At 41.1% G+C, this 21904-nt stretch overlaps 2 protein-coding genes across 3 annotated transcripts in view; one reads left to right on the top strand and one right to left on the bottom strand.

Moving 5' to 3' along the window:
* LOC139328975 (piggyBac transposable element-derived protein 4-like) overlaps positions 1-21904 on the top strand; it is a 93562-nt gene that overhangs the window by 2165 nt on the left and 69493 nt on the right. The window contains exon 3 of one of the 2 annotated variants that reach the window (XR_011602048.1): positions 20-612. Coding sequence is in view for 1 of the 2 variants with exons in the window: in XM_070959068.1 (XP_070815169.1) it covers positions 20-449 (430 nt within the window). In the remaining variant the exon portion in view is untranslated. Of the gene's footprint in view, positions 1-19; positions 1391-21904 lie in introns of those variants that run through there. The other variant, XM_070959068.1, reaches the window with a different exon arrangement.
* Positions 1369-10508, bottom strand: pfkmb (phosphofructokinase, muscle b). Its single transcript, XM_070959069.1, has 23 exons — positions 10447-10508; positions 9524-9628; positions 7849-7922; positions 7409-7486; positions 6928-7117; positions 5767-5932; positions 5637-5681; positions 4861-4969; positions 4676-4771; positions 4483-4575; positions 4246-4371; positions 3985-4049; positions 3827-3890; positions 3573-3719; positions 3366-3436; positions 3127-3214; positions 2876-3028; positions 2621-2785; positions 2447-2508; positions 2253-2364; positions 2060-2159; positions 1870-1975; positions 1369-1599 (listed from the first exon to the last, which is right to left on the bottom strand). Exons 1-23 carry the CDS (start codon positions 10457-10459, stop codon positions 1458-1460), a joined length of 2370 nt encoding a protein of 789 aa, XP_070815170.1. The 5' UTR covers positions 10460-10508; the 3' UTR covers positions 1369-1457.

The raw sequence follows: 21904 nt of genomic DNA, 5'->3' as shown, positions 1-21904 counted from the left end.
GTTTTTTCTGTCCATCCAGATGCATGGGTGGAGTGAACCTCTATGCCCTGATGGAGTACTATAAAGTCCTCCACAAGACCCGGAAGTGGTATAAGACATTTTTTTATCATTTCATGGACATTGCTATTGTGAATGCCTTCCTCCTCCACAAAGACATTACAAAAGCTAAGGGACAGGTACCTATGAACCAGAAGGCATTCAGAGAAACCCTTGCAGAGGAGCTGGCAGAAGTGGGGTCTCACTCCACAGCCAGACCTGTACCATCTCCTGCTCCACACAATGCACATCACAGGCCAGTGCATATCAGTGGGAACAGCACCACTGGTCGGCTGAAGTGCAGGCAGTGCCATGCAAAGACACCACTTAGGTGCTCCTCCTGTGATGTGCCTTTGTGCTTTATCCCCGGCCGTGACTGCTACAATGAATGGCATGTTGCCAATAACCTGTGAAAGGTATCATCGTAGATTATGTAAATGTAAATAGATTGCTGAGTTACTTTTTATATAAACTGCTTTTCCACAATAGCAGTTGTTTTGACTCTTTTATATGTACAAAGTTTAGTTTCAGGAAGGGGAAAAAGTTCTGTGTTTATGCTTCAGTCACTCTGTGCCAGTAAAACTCATAGAGAATCTGGTTATCGGATAAGATACCTGTTGGCGTCACCTTTTAATTATAGGCAAAACTTATGTCCACGGTTAACAAGTGTCTTTTGAAGACACACCTTTGGAAACACATGGAAAATTTAAATTTTCTGTGGTATTGTTGTGAAATTTGAACTTGGACTTGGTAAGGCTTCATGCTGTGGTCCTGTTACCATGTCAATTCAGTATTCCTTTATAAGTCCCGCAAGGGGAAATTCCAGTTTACAGCAGCGCCAGTAAAGCGGATAGAGCAGAGTAACAAGTGCATGCAAATTAAAAACAATAAATGTCCCAACTACTGTCATCTGCAAAAGAAAATATTCAGATGAAAATAAAAACCTTCTGCCTCAATGTGTTCAAACTGCTGTTATTTAATGCCAGGAACACAGATTGTGACTGTTAGGGGAAAAGCTCAAGACCAGCTTTTGATTTAATCTGTGTAGGTGTTTTAGGCAAGTCTTAAAGGAATGGCAGGAGATTGATTTAGATTAAAATACTCTAGAGGGACAGAAAGTAGAGTAAGACAGATTGAACCCTCAGTTTTAAAGTGGTGTTCAGTGGCTGCAGTGAGAAAATATATTTTGTGAATGGAGAGATCTCTGAAATAGACTATACATATAAATAACTTTAGTTTTTACCCCACAGCCTGGTGTCAAGTTTGTCTGTAAGAATAATCACCTGTGTGACTTCCTGTGATTGTTTTGATAATTATCTTTATTTATATTGCACTTTTCAGAGAGAATTAACAAAGTGCTTTATGCAGAAGACATTCAGGTCATGCCAGGTCCTGATGAAAAGAATAATCACATGGAGGGGCTACTGTGAAATTAAGCCTCTCTTCTTGATGATGTGTTCCATCACAGTCTTTTCAGTGACATCCAGACTGATCTTGTACTTGGCCAGAATTTTCAGGATGGGTCTCAGCTTTAGCCACCACTGTACCTTTGGAATACGATGTCTGTGGAGGACAACATTTGTCAGTGCAAAGAAGCCAAATGTTTTATGTAAAATATCTCAATAAAGTCTGGATTCAGTATTTTCACTAGGGGGCAGAATAACTCTATAGTAAACTCATAACAAGGGCCTTAAGCCTTACAGGTAACATGTTTGCAAACAACTGCTTATGTACACACATAGCACAACCACAGTGATGTGAGTTAACACAAAACAATGCAAAAGGGAATAAGTGGGAAGTAAATCAATTGACAGAGTAGAAATGAAGTCTTACTCAAAGTCAGTTTGATCTTTAAGTTCTGCCAGAGGCTGGAAGACCAAAGATCTCTTCCTCATGCCCAGCACACAGGCACTGTCTGGAGTGTTGGCAAAGATACGACCTGGAGGTTTGAGGATCAAAAATATAGTAAAACAGTAGCACAGGAAGCACGGGATCTTGTGTTTTTAATGACGTTAGCCCTTACCATGTCTGTAGCATTCCTTCAGCTTGTCAGTCAACCATAACACAGACTTCAGCCCCATCTTGGTGCCAAAATTCCTGTCAAATGGACTTGGTGTTCCACCCTAATAACAAAGGATAAGCTTATGAAATTGAATTGGGTGGCAAATATAATGAGTCTGTGCACCATATAAATATCTGCATGTAGTTGCCCTGACCTGCTGCATATGTCCAAGTACATTCTTCCTGCAGTCAAACACACCCTTGCCCTCCTCTGTGTACAGGTTGAAGATAAAGTCTGTGGTGTAGTTGGCATTGCATTTCTCATTTCTGAAACAGGAATATTGCATGAGATTTGAAGCCATGTGATCTGCAAGGTGTCGAAAGTTGATTCAGTTCAGTTCCTACAAACCTCAGAATCAGTCCTCTCTTCACTGTGGTCTTCATCTTCTCCACCAGATGTTCCACATTCATCTACCAACCAATCAGACCACTGAGTTTAAAAGTATACATCCATCCATCCCTCACTGATGTATGTCATTACATTACATTGCTTCCTCTATTTTGTGCATTCATAAGGACAGACCTCAAGGTGATGGATATTGAAAGGCTCCTCATAAATGTAAGCAGCATCAGCTCCGGAGGCCAAGCCAGCCATGGTTGCCAGGTAACCGCAATATCCTCCCATTGTCTCAACAATGAACACTCTTCTCTTAGTGCCAGCAGCAGATTGTTTGATTCTGTCACATGTCTGCAAGGGAGAAAAAGCAGTAGAATATAGTGAGTAAGATTTAGGTCTCAGATTATCTGGTCTTTGTTTTGCGTTCTGTTAGAAGTTTACCATGGTTATAGTGTTAAGTGCAGTATCAGTGCCAACACTGAAGTCAGATCCAGGAACATTGTTGGAGACAGTAGCAGGAATAACGACAAGGGGAATACAAAGCTCCTCATACTTCTCTCTGGCCTGTACCAACTCCAGACCCCCAACAAATGCCTAGTGAAGACAGAAAGGTAGAATCCCAGTTAAACGTCAGTGACTGACTTCCACTGTCATTTACAAGCTTGGGTTTAGTGTTGTAAGACTGTTACAACCTCAAAGCCTCCAATGATGATAATGGCGTGAATGTTGAACTTAGTAATGCTCAGGCTGATCTCTTCCATAAACTCATGTGGCAGCGATCTTTAGAAAATGGAAAACACAGAATCATAACTGATGACACCTGCCCAGTGTCAAAAAACACCATTACCATTGTTCAAGTCAATGTACACTTAACAATTAACAGTGAAACTGTACAAATCAAGTGGGTGGAAATAGGATGAAAATATCTCACCTCTTTGTGCCCAGCAGGGAGCCGCCCTTGCCAGTCCATCCTGCCACTCCAGACCAACCAATAGGCTCGATCTGTGCAGGGACGAAGTGCATGCTCTGTCATGCTCTTTCATATGTGTGGGCTTTGCATTAACATGGTAACACTGACTAATTGTAATGAAAGTAAATGCCACCTGATTTTGTTTATGTGTGTGTAGCTAGAATTTACCATTCCATGAGCCAAGCCATCGAAGCCGTCGTGCACTGCCAGCATCTGGTGGCCCTGGAGGAGCCCGATCCTGACAGCTGAGCGAACTGTTGCATTCATTCCAGCACACGGAGCTCCCACATTCAAAATGGCAATGTTGATGTTACTCTGGCATGGGCACATTCACAGAAATGTTTCTCAGATTAAATACCTTCTCCACTGGGGCTTGAGAGACAGTGAACATACAGTAAGATGGTTAAAGTGTAGTTCCTGACCTTTTTATCTGGGATGTGCACATGAGCCAGCATTTTGTAAGTGTTCCAGTTGTTCTCAAAGCTCCTATTGTCAAAATGCAGCACAGATGCACAGACATTTGAAACTCAACATAACATATGAGAATTTGAAATGAATAACACAAAGGTGCATGCCTCACTTTCCCCTGAGCTTCACTGCATCGTCAAACCTCCCTTCTGCCATGGCTGTGGTGACATCCTTAGTCTGATGTGAAAAAAGGTAAAGAGGCAAAAAGAAAACAGGGACTTTAATCAGAATATTATCATTTTTTATGCAAAATATCAAATGTACAGCTTCTTAGTGCTCAATAATGCTTGCTGTTGAAATCCTGTTGGTTTGTTCATTTTGTACAGGCTGAAGAGGGATGATTTGCTTTGCACATGGAAGAGGTTGGACTCACCACTTGCACGCACTCCATGAGAGGCAGCCTGACAGCCATGTTTCCAGACAAGCTGACAACACATGCAGGAGTGTCTGGTGTGGCCTCCAGCAGAGCCATCACAGCTTCCACACCCATCCTGCTGGCCTGATACATGACAATCCAAAGGCAGACACTTAGAGAAACAGGTACACTTGTTTATTCACAAGAAATAAGATGAATTGTTATAAGTTATGTATGAGACAGTGGTCGTATTACCAGGATCCTGTCAAAGGCAGAAGGGGTTCCTCCTCTCTGTACATGGCCCAAGATGGTGGTGCGGGTGTCAAAGCCTAGCTTCTTTGAGACCAGCTGCACAGAGAGATTATGATGTTGTGAGCAGTCTTCCTCATATGAAGAGCCTATATGTACACTATATGTGCTGGTATATTAAAGCTCTGCCATGACTGACCTGTTTGATCTCATCACATGTAATAGGTTTACCCTTGCGATCAATCGCTCCCTCTGCAACAATGATAATATTCAAACGGGAGCCACGGTACCTTTGCTGAGGGGGACAAAGACAACCTTTGAGATCAACAAAGATGCTTTTTCTTTTTAAGTCAGATTCAAATTACTCATTTACGAGAGGTTTACATCTGTCAGTCTTCTGCACAGGTGCTCCTCCCATCCCTCATCTGGGGGCATCTCTGGGATGAACACCCAGTCAGCGCCACAGGCCAGAGCTGTCACCAAAGCCAAGTAACTGTCAGTAAAGAGTCATAAGCTGGGGTAAGTGTGTTTATCAACAAGTAAATATACAAAGCTCATGTTTCATATCATGCAACTGGCTTTTGTCATAAAATAAATTCTCAATAGGCTGGAAAAGATTCTGAGATGACTTTTGGACAACAACACAACAGACAATAGAACAGTCAATATTTATTTAAACAAGCTGCATTATATCATGATATGTGTCATATTGGAGATGCTATGATCTTGTCAATACAGTATTTTACTTTTTTACTTTTAGGAAAGGCCAGTGGTGCCAGTTTATCCAATAAACTGCCAAACCTATTCTTGTGCACATAGAGCTGGAGTGTCCACAAAAAGAAAAACAAATAAATCGATGGCCACTTGGGGGCTCCATTCTTGTCCCCCTCAGGTTAAACTGTAAAAACATTGATCCCTTCACTCTTAGCGCCACCGTCAGGTCACAGTTACATTTATACTTGTCCAGTGTTTTGGTTTATGATACCAAAATTTAAACCTTCAAAGCTAAGGATGTTTTCATCAGCCTCTGCTAGACTTTGTGTTTAGTGCTAATTAGGAAAAGTTACAATCTATGTGCTAAACAAAGATGGCAACAGGGTAAACATATGCATGCTATATTCAGTTATGTACCTGCGCATATTGTATATGGCTGTACTCACCCACAGTGCCTGCCCATTACCTCCAGGATGAAGGTCCTCTGGTGACTGCAGAATGACATGTTTCATGTTAAGAGGCTTAAAATTACATGGCAGGTCTGTCCATCAGATAAATGCATGAATGGTTAAATACCTCTGTGCTGTGGTGGTGATGGCATCCACTATCTCTATGATGCGATGCAGGGCAGAGTCTGTCCCAATGGTCATATCGGTGCCACAGAAGTCATTATCAATGGAACCCACCATACCAACGATATTGAGATGGGAGGAACCCTTTGCCTCATTTGCCGTGATCTGACCTGAGCACAGATTAAAATCACAGCACTCTCAGATTCAGGTAGAAAATCCCTGCTCACGTATTTAGAGGGTTTTTCCACCTTTTTTCTGCCTTAGATGTAACTCTACACCTTTGCCTTCATTTAGCATGCACAGATTTGTGAAGATACAAATACTCCATGTCTCTGTCTCTGCAGCTCGCCTACAGCATGAATATACCTGCTCACCTTCGATTCTGCTTATCAAACACACAAACCTCTGTCTACTGTACACTACACAATGGCAAATGGTAAAATAGGAGCAATTCAGCCATACATGTTTGAACTGGAAACCAATCCTGATGAAGAAGACAGAGAAGAAGAGGAGCGAATTGTACAGGGTTGATGAGTCAGTGTATCAGAATGGTAATGTATATTATCGCCCTCTAAAAGAAACATAACAGTAATAAATAACATGAACCTTTGGCTTGACTGATATGGAAAGCCCCACACACCCTTCCAGTTGATGGGCTATGTGACATATGAAACCCTGGCCGTCTGAATCTGTGTTTTTGAGACTGAGTTTCAAGGCGGAAATGCTAAGTCGTGGTGTTTGGACTGCTTTTTTTGCCCCCCATATGTCCTCAAGTATATAAAAAAAGCATCCCTTGGACATGTTAACAAAGTTAAAAACTTGGTTTTGTTTGGGGGGCTTTTTAAATATTCAAATAGTGGCCGGGGCCTTGGGGCAACCTTTATTTCCAATTTCCCCTTTTCCCAAGTTATGCAAACTCAAAACTTCCTCCATGCTGTTTTGACCAATTCAGTATAATATGCATTTCCACAGCACTAATTCCATCAAAACAACAACAGAAACTCTATTATTTGAGAATCTGCCACTATGTCAGAACTGGATTTTATATGACAATTTCCAGTAGCCACATCAAACAACTTGTACCATAACATCAGTACTGAAGGTCAAATATGTAAAAGAGACATTTAATGTGAGGTTTTGTGAATTCTGGGATCATGCCTCTCACCAGTTTTGACCAGGTCTGCCAGCAGCTCGCGCCACTCTGTTCTGAACTGGTTGGCACCCGTCAGACTGCCATCACCTCCAATCACACAGAGGTTGGTGATGCCAAGCTTGACTAAGTTGCAAGCGGCCTTGGTGCGTCCCTCCTTGGTGCGGAAATCCTGACAGCGAGCGCTACCAATCACAGTCCCACCCTGATGTCAGGCGAGGGAAGAGGGGTTGCAATACCAAACAAGAATCAGAAGGAGGCAGATAAGGAATAGGGATAGGATTATCTGAAACCCAAGTGCTCATGTCTAAAGTCCTTTTAGTCTTGCTATTTAATGAACCTTGGCATTTAAATCACCATTTGACCTACAGAACTGCACTGTCGCGACGAAAGAGTTGCTAGAGTTACAGAGATCAGTCACCCCACTTACTGTGACCTGCTGATCACAAGTTAAAAACACAAGCAGATGCGTTTGCATCCTTGTGCTTGTTCTCACCAGCTGTAGCATCATTGACACACTCTCCCAAGTAGCAGGGCGAATATGGTCTCCTCCATCCACCAGACCCTGGTAACCCTGTCAGGAAACGATAACACAACACAATGTCACCTCCTTGAAAGGGGTCATCGCAGGGAAAAAGCTTCAGGGTTAATGATAGAGGCATACTTTCACTCTGGCATCTTGTATGTTGGGGTTTGCTGATTATTCATAGATAAGGTTGATCTTGTGAATTAGGCCATGGAATATTGCTGAGTTATTAGCAAATGAGCAAATCGTGTAATCAATTGATCATTTAAGTCATGCCAAGTCAAGCAAAAAGGGTATCTCAGTTATGAGCATCCCTAACTAAGCATTAATGGTGGGCACCTAAATGTTTATGTTTTTGTTTTGGCATTGTTCAGATTAAATGATTACAAAAACTTAAAAGTTGTATTTACCTCATGTACGAAGTACACCTTGGCTCCAGTGTAAAGTCCCACTCGAACTGTGGCCCTAACAGCTGCATTCATACCTGTAGGCACAGTGTGTGTGTGTGTGTGTGTGTGTGTGTGTGTGTGTGTGTGTGTGTGTGTGTGTGTGTGTGTGTGTGTGTGTGTGTGTGTGTGTGTGTACATGTTAGCTCTTATAATTATACAAGAAACCCATTTTATAATGATACAACAGAATAATAACATGTAAATGGTAGCGAAAAAATTTGTTACAATTGTTACTACGTTTTAGTGATTTGTATAATTTCTGCAAATTCATTCTACTGTTTTTGTCAAATTTACATTTTTAGAAATGCGTAGAAAGTTAATAATATTTGAAATTTCAAATGACATACTTTTACTTGGATATATTTTGTATCTCTCCTATCTTAAATATTCTCAGTACAAACAAAGAAACGAGCATGGTAATGGTAGGATATGCAGATAATACTTCTCAGCCTTGCTTGATGACATGGAGCATGGATGTGTTTTAATAGTATTAGCGTTTCTTTTCTCATGGTTTACATTAACCTGTCGCTGCAGCTGCTGAACACCAGACCAGAACAAAAACACAAGCTTAAGATGAAGGGAGATTTATCTGGTGACACCTAAATTGTCAGTGATGGTGGCAAGCTTGTATCGGAGGAAAGGCAACTGGACCTCTGCCTGCACTCACAACACTCAGGGTTGCTTAAAGGACAAGGAGCGGATAGATTAGCTTCAAGGGTTCCAAGAGCATCTCCACTTACAGCGTAAAAAGATGAGGAGAGGAGAGAAAAGAAGACTAGGACGGCCCTCTCGCTCCACCTCACCACTTTTCAAACACATGACAGAAAGGTCATTCCTCTAAAATTAGCTCTCATAACAGATACACTGTTAGCGAGAGAGGAGGAAGGAGCAGAGATAAGAAACTAAAGGATATGCAGATGACTAAAAAGGTAAGACTGTAATGTGAATGGTGTATTCTGGAGAGTGAAAAAGAAGACGGGTGAGGGTTAGCAAGCTGTGCAGTTTGCATTTACACACTTTGCATCTCTGTGGTCAGATGGGTTGAAAAACAGACGGATAGCTCACTGTCTCACCCACTGACGCCACAGGGTTGTGTGGGGTCACTGACACACTTCCAAAAGGTCGCAGTGGAGATATTCCTCATCACGTTAAAGGTCAGAGGAAAGTCTGCCTCACTCTGTCGTTCTAGCAGCTTTAGGTGAGGGAATTTGTGTTGCCCTTTTCACTACGTTAGCTCTATCAGATAGATAAGCTGTGTTGCAATAGAGAAGCCATTAAAGTATCATTACTAGTGATAAGAAAAAGTTTGAGCAGTCAAATTTAACATAAAAAGGAATTTGATTTTTTTGATTTTCAAAAAGCAGTGTTATTCTAGTACCTATATAGCCTCCCAATATTTAAAAAAGGGTTTGAAACTTGTCTAAGACAGCTGATGACTATTTAATGGCATAGGTAGATAGCAGGATTCTGATTCACTTCACATCTTAAACACTTCATCATTTGTTATTAAACCCTGCTGTGTTACTATGCAATAACTTCCCACATGCCAGATCCTCTGCTGAGACAAACAAACAGCAGACATGCCCTGTCTTGGCACTCTACGCTCACATACCACCCTCGAATACCCTCCACTTACCCTGGGCATCGCCTCCCGAGGTCAGCACGGCGATGGCCCGACCCACTCCCATGTTGGTGGGGTCAGTGGGAGCTGTTTGTGCCATGGTGCTGGAGCTGAAGATGGCTGAGGGAAAGAGGCCTTGAGTGTGAAAATCCCTGCCACCCTGCTGTGCTGTGTGGAGCACCACTCAGCTCTAACTCAGCCTGCCTGTTATGGAAAGTAAAAGCAGTTGCAAAAGTGCACAGCTTAACTATCCTCTTGGCAGGCGCTGAGGCACACATTTAGATGCATGCACACCCACCCACCCACCCACCCACCCACCCACCCACCGACATACACACACACACACACACACACACACACACACACACACACACACACACACACACACACACACACACACACACACACACACACACACACACACAGAGTGCCTAAAAGTATTCAAGCCCCCTCATCTCCCACCCTCTGTGTAATCTTTCATATGTTATTATTTCATAGCATTTAATCACAATGAATATAAATGCACATACACAAAGATGAGCATGTGGAAATCAAATTCAAGCATCAACTCAATAGAATATGTAGATTGTATTGACTTTGGACATCTGGACAATTTTTCCCAATTCAAGAATCATGGGTACAGTCTGGTCACAGACCACTGCAGGCCGTCAATGCTGCTGTTTTTAATCTGTCCCTGTTTTGTGTGTGTGTGTGTGTGTGTGTGTGTGCGGGTGTCTGTGCGTCTGTAGACATGTATTACTCACATCGTGGGGACATAAATCTGTTTACTTGAAACAGATACTTGCTTTTTGGCACCACTGTGTTCGGTCAGGGTTGTTTGGAGTTCATCTACAGTACCGTATTATTATTATTGTTTTATTAGAGACACTCTACACATTCAAACTGATAGTGAGAGATAGTCCTATAATCCATCCTACCAGCATCTCCCATGAGATCACGGCTTGAGGACGTCTTGCTTTCACATTCAAATGCTGAGAGGTCATCGCCACCTGAGGAGGGAGAACCATAACACATGCGATCAGGCCTCAGTCGTACTGTCCATATTACATGATTACACCTCTCATAACTCACTCCAGAGTACAAGGCAGCACCTCACCTACATGACAGACCTTTTCTACAAAACACAACACGCTCCAGCATTATTCCTCAGCATTTTCTCTCGCATCTCGCTATTGACGGCATTTGTGATCACCATGTAACAGCCTCTATCTGTTCTTATCATGTCTTTTGCTATGAGTTGCAGCTGATAGGCTGGTTACTTGGAACGCTTGAGAAAAGCCACATAATTATATTTTGCACAACTTCATTTATTAAAAAAAGTCTCCTCTGAATTTAGCAAGTCAGATGTGTCCAGTTCAATAAAGACTGATATCTTATTTCTCACATGGTGCACATAAACAAGACCTCTGGGTATTATAAATGGATGGTTCCCATTCACAAAGCAAACAATTCACACAACAATTTGTACTTGCTTGTAATTTCTTAGTGGAAGTAATTTCTGTATGGAGGAAAATTCAAACCCCAGAGGCCCCATGACACAACTGTCAGTTACTTTCCCTTTTTAATTGACTCCTCTTCCACAAGCAGACACTTTGTATCTTGGTAGGCCACTATTCATGTCTGGAATTATGAATCAGATGAGTAATTAGATACAGCACAGAACTACATCTACATGTGGGTATGGGCTTGTGTGTGTCCGGAGGGTTTTGTGACTATTAAGCTATTTGTTCATTTCCAAATGAAGCTGATTTAATCTAAGTTCCCACAATACAGAAATGATATCTGCTGTCACTTTAGATATTGTAATGCTAAAATCAACCAAGTTCACCACAACATATCATCTGAAAAATACACCACAAACATATGAACCATAAAGCATCTAAAGCACAATGTAAACAAATCCAATTTCAATAAAAGCACAATGTGGGGTTGCTAATTACTGATAGAGATTCTTAATTAAAGATGAAAAACAAATCAATGTGTGGGAGTGGGAGGCCTGTCTGTTGCAGGCAGCTTGCTGGTATTGTCTTTAAATAGATACAAGATGTCACATCTATAAATCACACAGGAACCACTCCCCTTTTGTTCCGCCATTACTGTGAAAATGCACAGTCATCCCTAAAGCTAAACATGTCAATAGAATCACGCATGTGTTTTTAAAGCCAGGTGAATTTATGTGAGAAGTTACCAAAAAAAAAAAAAAAATCAAAAGTTTCCACAAGCAGTGCTCAGGAAAATGGCATTTGTGGACTTTGCCTCTATCACAGAAGCACTCAAATATAATAAATGTACAGACTGAAATAACAGAATAGAATCATAAACACACAAATATCCATGCAGTATGCGTACCTTGACCTTTCTTTCTGAGCCAGAACAGCAGACAGGCCAGTAGTGTGACAGAGAGGAGCCACTGGACTGAGAGGACGGCCGGGTACCACATCCTCACAGCGCCTCTCCTCCATTCTGCCTTTGAGCTGTATTAATAGCTTTGATATCAATACTTCATTGTGAACTAATGACCTTCATCGTTAAAGCATGACCCACCAGTGTCCGTAATAATCACAGTATAATGAGGGGCGTGCTGACAAAATAAAAGGAGCATCTTCAAATATTGACAATTTTGGCTTAATGGGAACGTGTCTATCAGTATTTTATTTGACATTATTTTATTTATGTATCACCATATAACAACACTATGTCACCATTATATTACTATTATTGTGCTTTTATATATTTATGTAATCCATTAAATCATGGTATTCTTTAATTTCCATCACACATACTTCATAGTTCACTATTATTACTGTATAGTGTGTGCACATTATATATACTGCACAAATACTATTGTATGACTTTGTATACTTTATGTTATCGTGTGTAATGTAGTATATATCTGTAATTCAGACATCTTTGCTGCTGAAGATGCATAACTGGACAACAATCTAAGATATTATAATGTACATATTGTAATGTATATAAATTAGATTTTATGTGTGCTATTTTAGACATAATACAACCATATAACAAACTACCCTCTCTAAAAATCCCCCGCATGAATCAAGACCTCTCTGGTCTTAAAACCTTATATTATCAGCTTCATAGTGGTTGAATTTGTGTAAAGTTAGTTTACATTTGGTGGTCTGTGTATTATTCCCTTATATGCCACAGTATGACATGTTATGAAAGTTCATTAGTCTATGATGCCCTTTTATTGCAGCTATGTTATGGAGTCTAATATTAAATTGACACATTTTGTTGGAAAATGTGGTGAACTCCAATACATGTCTTCATGTACACTATACATGACAGTATAGCTGTGGTGTGGGGTAATATAGGGTCAGAGTTTTTTTTTTTTTTAAATCACTGCTGACTGACATTGCAGCCACTCCGCAGACAGTGAGCTATGTAGCAATGTGGCTGTGACACAAGAGCCATGCTCATGCCAGAGCAGGTTGAGATTACAGTAGTGAAACACAGGCAGCCCAACAATGTGAGGACAAACATGCACACACGTTACACACGTACACACGCTTATACTTTATCTATTTGTGAGGGCTCTCAATGACATAATGCATGCCCGAACCCTTAATCTTAACCATTATAACAGTATGCCCCAACCAACACTAAAAATAAACCCAATTCTCATCCTCTAACCGCTCTGTCTACGACTGGTCCTCACAGACAGAGAAGTACAAGAGCACACACACATAAACGCAAACAAGCACATATGATAGTTTAAAGGGCTTTAAATTAAACGATTTGCTATCAGTAAGATTCATCAGCTCCTGTCATCTGTGAAGGTCCTGACGCCACTGCTTCCACCGTACTTCCCCAGCAGCGAAATGACCTCTAAAGTAGTAGCTAGTCATAAACACACGTCTCAGGAGGTGTTAGTTTGCAGGCTCTTTGTGCACCATCTTTCCAACACTGTGCATCCCCGGTGGGTCAAGCGATGTGTAACCCTCTCTTGAGGCAAACCCCGATCAATAGCACCATTTCCAGGTAATCCCCCCCTCCTGTCTTCCCAGACAGTATTAACACTCGCCCAGCCTGTAATAAACCATATGGATCAATACAACACCAGTTCAACACAAAACACTTCCACCTCAGCTAATATAGTGTGATGTGGACTGGATATTATCACAATCTTAACCTTCACCATCTCCAGTCATGTGAAATGTGCAAGAAATGAGATCATGATGTGCAAAAGAGAATGGGATCGTTGCAGTAGATAATGACATGCAGTATGCCAACACAGTTCTCAGTGATTACATACATGAAATTCAAATTTACATTACAAAACTGCTCTGACATTAGAAATATGAATCTGCATATTTAACGTCACAAAACCTTTCTCTAGTGCCCTCTACTCTTCTGTCTTTCTCTTTCAAGCTACAAAATGATGAAAATGATTTACTTGCCAAGTGTTTATTCTACATACTGGAATTTAGAATCACATACCGAAGCTGTGTGAAGATAGCGGTGATAGTCAGTCTAGGACATTTGTCTTAGAGCTGAATTATTACATTAATCAATGAATCAATTCAACAAAAAAAATGAATAGGTTGCAAGTTTGATAGTTAATGAATTGTAATGTTTTTAAGCGGGTTTTGACTGATGATCTCAAATTAAAATATAAAGTAAAGATTGATAATACAGGGACAATAACTGCATAGGTTGAAGTCTTTCCTGACTTGGTATTGCTCTCATGAGATTAAAACAGAGCAGAACTTGCAGGAAAGAGTCTTTTAGTGTCAGTATTTGTGTTGAAAAACGTGTCTGAACTCAGTCAGCCAACAGGTGGCAGCAGCATCTGATCTTTCTCAGGCTGTGTTTATTGGGCTTGGAGAAGCACATGCAAAGTCTTGGCCTAATAAATCATGCACTGAAAGTGTCAGTGCAAATTTTGTTAGATTTTATTGCAGTTTAATCATCTCAATGAATGTTTTAATAGGCTGATATTTCAGAGAGAGAATGGCAATGCAGTGATAAATTGTGTGGGGTGTGCCGGCCCCCCAGTCTTACCTCTCCCCCTCTCTCGCCTTTTTCACTGCAGAGAATCACTAATGTAGACCTGCACAGCTATTTGTCCACTTATTGGTGCAGGGGAGTCTTTTGTTATGTACTCAGAGTATCCATATTCATTTTAGAACAAACAGATTAATCTGTAATTGGCCTGTAAGGCAATAAGATGCTGCTGGTCCAGCGTTTTCTCACCGATTATACCCAAACTTTTCTCATTTTCCATTCTGTATTTTCTCATTGTTTGGTTTTCCTCCTCTTTCTTCCAAAGGCCTTTTGTGAATTCATCAGGTTGGATCACCAGGCTCCACCTTACTCTCAGGCCTCCCACACCATTTAACATGCCTTTAACCCTCCTCTCTCTAAGGATTGCCCTATTTCTCTATTTGTCATCCCCTATCCCTCTTTCCCATTATGTACATATCTTAATCGGCCCATTTTCCTTCTCTCCTCCTTTTCATCCATTCCCTGTTTTTTTTCTCAAGCTCTTCCTCTGACCTTCAGTTCCCTGGCTTCATTACTCACCTCAATTTATGTATTTCTTCCATGTTTTCCTGACAATAAGGTGGTAATGGAATGCAAAATCAACATGGCCATGACATTTTGGACACCAGTCCTCCCCCCTCAGGCTCCGTCTCACATATACTGTTGTCCTCTGCCAGCATGGATGTATGATGTGTGGTATGACTCTTCTAATAAGGACATGGATGAGAGAACGGACGAGGCTGGGGGCTGTAATTAAAGACCGAAGGGTCTCTGTGAATAAGTAGGGAGGGAGGAGAGGTAAAACGGCTATCTGCTGCTGGAACAATAAATCAACCTGTTCCTTTAGCCGCCCTCAACACAATATCACGATACAGCATTCAGCCCCCCTCTTTGCAAAAGCAATTCCGTCATGTCTTGTTAGCTCATTCGTCTTCATCAGCACCAGTGGGAGGTTCAGACCCCCCACCCCACCCCCAAGCTTACCCCCCTGCTCACCTCAAGCCCCCCTCCCCAATGCCAGGCACCATTGCTCAAAAGCAGAACCAGCCTGTGCATCAGCATTGGCATGGGTGTCATATCACACACTCAACACACACTCAACACACAGTGCTGTGCAACAGCTGACGTGACAACAGCAGTTAAACTAATCTTAGCTTGGCCACGCAGATCCGGGTCGCACGGTTATGTTATTAATGAACACATGGTTAACACACACACAGTGCACTAATGGCATTCAGGGCCAATTAAGGGATGACTAATTAATGAGACATTTCCTAAAAGGCTTATTGATATGTTAATTTGTAGTCATATAAATCACAGTCCTAATTGTACTGTCTTCAGATAATAAGATTTTTATTACATATAATGATGAATTGCTAAGCCAGCTGAATTGAACCATGAACTATTGTTTGGTTTTCGAGGGAGCAGAGCAACGTTAGCACATGACAATATTAAACATTTTTTATATCTAGGGATAAATGTGATCAATTTCAATTTTTTTCCCTTTTTTGGTGAACTCTCTTTATGTCTCTTTATGGACCTTTTTTAATCTCACCACAATAATCTTTTCCTTTAATGCATTGCAATTTGTGTTTTCTTATTTGTGCAAATAACTAAACTTAACTACTGAATGTGAAGCACACTTCTGCGGTTCCCTTCAGATTTCGGTGGTTCCCAGTGCGAACAGAATGTTTCTGCTGCTGGGTTTTGGTGTTTTGGTTCAAGTGCACTCAGCAGCAGCTGTCAAAGGAGAGGAGGGACTCAAACTGGGAACTTTCCCATAACATGTTTGCGTCTTAAACCACACCGGCTGCCCTGAAGCTACAGGTTTGATATAAGGATTGTGTGGACAGTAACTTAAGAGTGACAGGTGTGTGTCAGCATGCATCATGTATGCACGCAAACAGTACTGTATCTTTGATCAGACATACACCATGACAAGATTTAATTTATCAGAACATTATTTTACTATAGCAGCTAATTGAGTCAGAATTAATATAATTTGCCATATAAGAAGCTATGGCTTAGAGCTCGCTGAAACCTAAGAATTTAGATGTTATAAAACATTTTTCGATGAAAAAAATAGACGAGAATTCAGGCATGAAAAGAGCGTTTTTACCAGTTGAGGGATGTAACTAAGTACATTTACTCAACTACTGTACTTAAGCACAGCTCTAGGATACATTACTTGAGTATTTGCATTTTATGATACTTTATAGTTCCTCACCACTGCAATTCATACAGAAATTACTTTTACTCCACAACATTAATTTCACAGTTATAGTAATTTTTTCCTTTTCAAATAAAAATTTTACACAGAAAACATATAATCCATCCATCCTCTATACCGCCTATCCCTTTCAGGGTTGCGGGGGGCTGCCAGCTACAATGGGCGAGAGGTACACCCTGAACCGGTCGCCAGCCGATTGCAGGGCCACATGCAAGGACAAACAAACATTCACACTCACACTCACGGACAATTTAGAGTCATCAATTAACCTAACGAGCATGTTTTTGGTCTGTGGGAGGAAGCTGGAGTACCTGGAGAGAACCCACGCATGCACGGGAAGAACATGCAAACTTCACACAGAAAGGCCCCGCCTGACCCGGGGATCGAACTGGCAACCTTCTTGCTGTGAGGCGCGCGCACTACCTGCTGCGCCAAACATATAATCAGTTTGTGAAATAAAATATTCATTGTTATAGATTAAACTACCCAACAGTATGTGAAGTTGTTCGCTTCGTCTTGACAACACTGCAATGCTGCTTATGTGTTAATTAATAAATATTTTTATAAGAAGCAAAAGTTTTTACTTTTGATTCTTGGGTGCATTACTCGTAATACCTAATACTTTACTCATAATGTACTTTTACTTGAGTGAGATTTTGAATGCAGGTCTTTTACTTGTTATGGGATATTTTAACATTGTGGTATTGATACTTTTACTCAATTAAAAGATGTCAGTACTTCTTCCACCACTGCATTTTACCTTAGTTCAATGGCATCTTTTACACTGGCATAATTTACAGCAAAATATAGTGTTAATGTTAAGTGTAGTTTTAATGGGAAACCCAAACTGCATTTTTTCTAGTGGAGAAATATTGTATCAGGTTGGGATTTTTTTTCCTTGCCTTACACGACAGGGTCACACAGTTCAGCCATTACTTCGTCTGCACAGTTGCAGAGTATGGCGTGAGTTCCAACCTGGCTGCCATAAACAGAGGAGTTTGATCTGAATGCTATGTCATTAGCGGTTTGGTGGCGATGGAGAATAATAATGCAGATAAACAATGGATGTGTCTGTTCCCACACAACAAAGGGAGGCAAGCTGAGAAATCCTCACTGCTTTGCTCTTTTGCCACCGGCTACAAAGCATTCAAATGCCTGGAAATGTTTGTCTTACTCGATAAAACAACAGGAGGAATGTGTAAATGAAATGAGCTGCTGAGCTGAATCTCACCTGACTGCCTTTAATGACTGTTCAGTCATTAGGATGTTAATCAAACAAGGCTAATCCAGCTACATTAAGCAGATATTTTACATCAGATCGTTTTTATACTTCACATGTGTAACTAATGAAAATAATCAATATTTTGATTGTCGTTACAGAATTTTTAAAGAGACTGAATATCAGCAAGCCCCAGTAATGAGCCCCAATATTATTCTTTTTAATCAACTACAGATTTTAGTTTGAGCAGCTCTGATATTTAAGAATGCTAAGCATACTGTTGATGTGTGTTAACATGCAAACTTAGCGACTGTCTATCAATGCTTTCCCTTGTCACAACGCAGCCCAGACACTTGATTGACAGCTGTCAATGCAGCTGATGAGAGCTGACTGAGGGGGTCAGTCATGGTACCAGAGGGCCGCCTGTGTCATCGGAGAGGGATGGGTTGAGAGGGGGATGGATATAGACAAGGTCTGCCATGGTCCACTGGGTTCTCCTCTGCCACACCCTGGAGGGACAGGCTAGTCAGAGGGCTAGAGAGCTACAGACAGAGAGAGAGAGAGAGAGAGAGAGAGAGAGAGAGAGAGAGGGAAAAAAAATAAGCCCCCTGGCTTACTACATGTAAGTTGGTTGACAAGCAACCTCCTCATTTGACAGCAGACAGTCACAGCTATAGATATGCATGAATGTAGAGCAAAGCACAAGAATGATCAGACTTAAATGCCTCTAAAATATCTGTCTGCCCATTAGTCTGATGGGCAGAAGATAGAGACGAGGGAAGAGGATGATAAGAAGAGACAAATACATTAAGTAATAAGTTAGGAGGAGAATGCGCCTCACGTCCCAGCTCTCACCAGCTGGATACAAACGAGTAAAAGTAAGGGAGAGAAATGAAAGGAGACACGGGACGAAAGAAAAGCTAAATGGCTAGAGGGAGGCATACAAGTGTGCTTTTTAAAATAAGACTGTATATTTTGGTCCCCGTCTCTGCGGAGGTGAGAGGAAGGGAGACGAGAGAGGAGAAAGGGTTTATAATGCAGCGGGAGAAAGTGTCAAAAACAGACAGCTACATAGACAAAAGCAGGATGCTGAAAGTGTTCACCTTTTAAAGATAAGGGGGTGGAGGGGGGAGGATGGGGGCCAGACAGACAGTCAGAGAAAAGACCGCTGGTGTTGACAGAGGCTATTAACAGTCGGATGATACGCTGAAAGACTAAAAGGAGAAATGGAAGGATCAGGCTGTATTCATAATGAAGATGGAGAGTGACAAAGAGGAGCTGGAGTGCAAAGAGAGGCGAGGAAACGTAATGGAGGAGAGGTAGCCAAGCTGTCAGTGGTCTTTGGTCCTTTGGTCCATGCTAACCCAACATGGCTGCTGGTCACACATACAGGGATACACACACACTCATTCCTCTTGCAGACTGTCTGATCCTCTGTCCTCGGGGAGGTGTTAGTCTGGAGGAATCTAAGGGGCTTCGTTTGGACACCAAAGTGAGGGGAGTAATAATTCTCTCTCTCTTTTCTCTCTCCCCCCTGGTAGTCAACACAGACACACCCACCCAGTCAAAACACACACACACACACACACACACACACACACACACACACACACACACACACACACACACACACACACACACACACACACACACACACACACACACACAGACACACACACACACACCAAGCCACCCACAGGAAGAGGTGACTGTGACACTCAGTGCAACACAGGTGAGTGTGTAACAATGAGTGTTGTTATCACGGTGGTCAGCTCTCACATCAGATCCAGCCCAAATCCCTCTGCTCTTGACAGTAACCCAGAAGTGACAAACAACACTGCCACTGTTAACAGAGGACACAATTAGAGGTCAGTAACAAACAGGTAAAAAAACAGCATAAGCTTGGCACATCATATCGAATAGACAGAAGTAAACATTAATACAAAACACAGTGCAGAAAATAACTACTGTAAGGCCACATTTACACTTGGTATTAAAATGTATCTGGACACATAATCTAGATAAGGAATAAATGCATGTTAATGCAAGGTGTAAAGCCAATAGTCTGGCTCAAATTGTTTTTGGATCCTCTGTAAGTGTAAACACAATCCATAGAATGTGCTGGCAACTGTAAACAACATAACATTGTTACAGATATTTGTTTATGGCTAAGTAAAATATATGCCGTTCTTCAAATTTAGACAATAAGAAAGCCAGAATGCTGAAAGAGACATGCATCTAATTCATGATTATACGTCTATTCTCTGCCATGAAAGCACCAAAAGATGCGTTATTAAACAGAACTACGGGGAAAATAAAACTATGGGTAGGAAATTAATAATATACAGTAAGAAATGACTCTCGTCTGTGCAGCTGAACTGCTTTTAACAGTTATCTATCTATCTAGCCTACATGCTGGTACTGCGACACACTGGCACAAGTGGACACATTATTTTTTATACAAAGAAAGGAATAAGTTCATGTTTTACATCTGCCAAATTTACAAGCGGGGAACAACTGATTAAGAAATTGTTTTAGACAGTTTCACAAAGTTTAGAAAGTTTCCCCTAGCTCAACAACTCACAAAACTTTGTGATTATTCAAGGGAGTCTGGAGTTGACTTGCAACCACTGCAAATTCCTGACTTGCAGGTTTCGGTCTGGAGGACAGAGATCTGATCTCAATGAGGATCACAAGAATGCATTAAAATGCCAGGTGTAAATGCAAAGGCAAGATACAGATCCAAATCCAGATCCCACTTTAATACCAGGTTTAAATGGATGTAAGTCCACAGCCATGCCATGAAGTGTAAGTCCACTTCAGCATGCTAATATGCTCAAAATGACGATGCTGAAGTCAAAGAACTGTGAAGGATTTGTGCTCTTGAATTTCATAAGATGACAAAAAGTAGAAGTCTCTCAGAATCAGTTCATGCCATGTGGGAAACATGACACAATGTGAAAAAATATGACAAAAGGTCAGCATTTTGTTTAGAGGAGCGTTATCAGCCCAACATTCAGAATATGTCATAAAATTTGAGAGACACAGATTAACAACAATGATCAATCAGGAGGGGGGAGGTAAAAGGCAAAACTTTTATTCATGACTGATCGATTTCAGAGAGATGATGAAATCATTGGGAAGTGTTAGTCCCACTGAATGATATCAATATCTGCATCATCTCTTTGTATTAAGATTTGAGTAGACAGAGAAAGAGTATAATTTTTGACTCAGATTCACCTCATGTAGTATCTTTGCCTCACATCTCTCCCTCTGCACCCCCTCTGGAGAGGCTTTCGGCTCACTCATGGATTTGTCCTGCTGAATGTCGATTACAGACCACATCCTGTAATCTCCTGATGGTTAAAATACCGTCTGGAAGAATGAGTTAAATTACAGAGGAGCACATTGAAGATTTCCCTGTGATCTTAAACTCAACATGGGGCTACAAGCAATATATGTATGTGTATGTATATGAAACCCAATACACACAACAGCAATGCTAGCATGCTGATGCAAAGCCTAATATTTATTCTGCTCACCAAATTAGTTTAGCGTGTTAGCATGCTAAACATTTCCTAATTAGCAAGAAATACAAAGTACAGTGGTAATAGAGGAAAAGTCAGGGGATCATCAGAGGTAGAAGGATTAATCGTGTCTGTTCAAAACTTCACGGCACTCCATCCAATGGTTGTTGGGATATTTCCCTCTGCACTAAAGTGGGACTGACCGACCAACTCTATTATCATCCACAGAATCATGTCCTTTAGACCAAGTTTATAAATGAAATCAGAAAACAAAGTTGCAACATACAGAAATGAGAGACCCAGTCAGTAATTAAATGGAAGGAAAACATGTCATATTCACAGTATAATGAGGAAAGCCCATCTTATAACTACCTTTTAATCAACTGAGCATA

This window comes from Chaetodon trifascialis, chromosome 3 (genome assembly GCF_039877785.1).
Source record: "Chaetodon trifascialis isolate fChaTrf1 chromosome 3, fChaTrf1.hap1, whole genome shotgun sequence".
Taxonomy (NCBI): Eukaryota; Metazoa; Chordata; class Actinopteri; order Chaetodontiformes; family Chaetodontidae; genus Chaetodon; species Chaetodon trifascialis.
The sequence above is the reverse complement of the archived record's forward strand: the minus strand, read 5'-3'. Positions and strand labels throughout refer to the sequence as shown.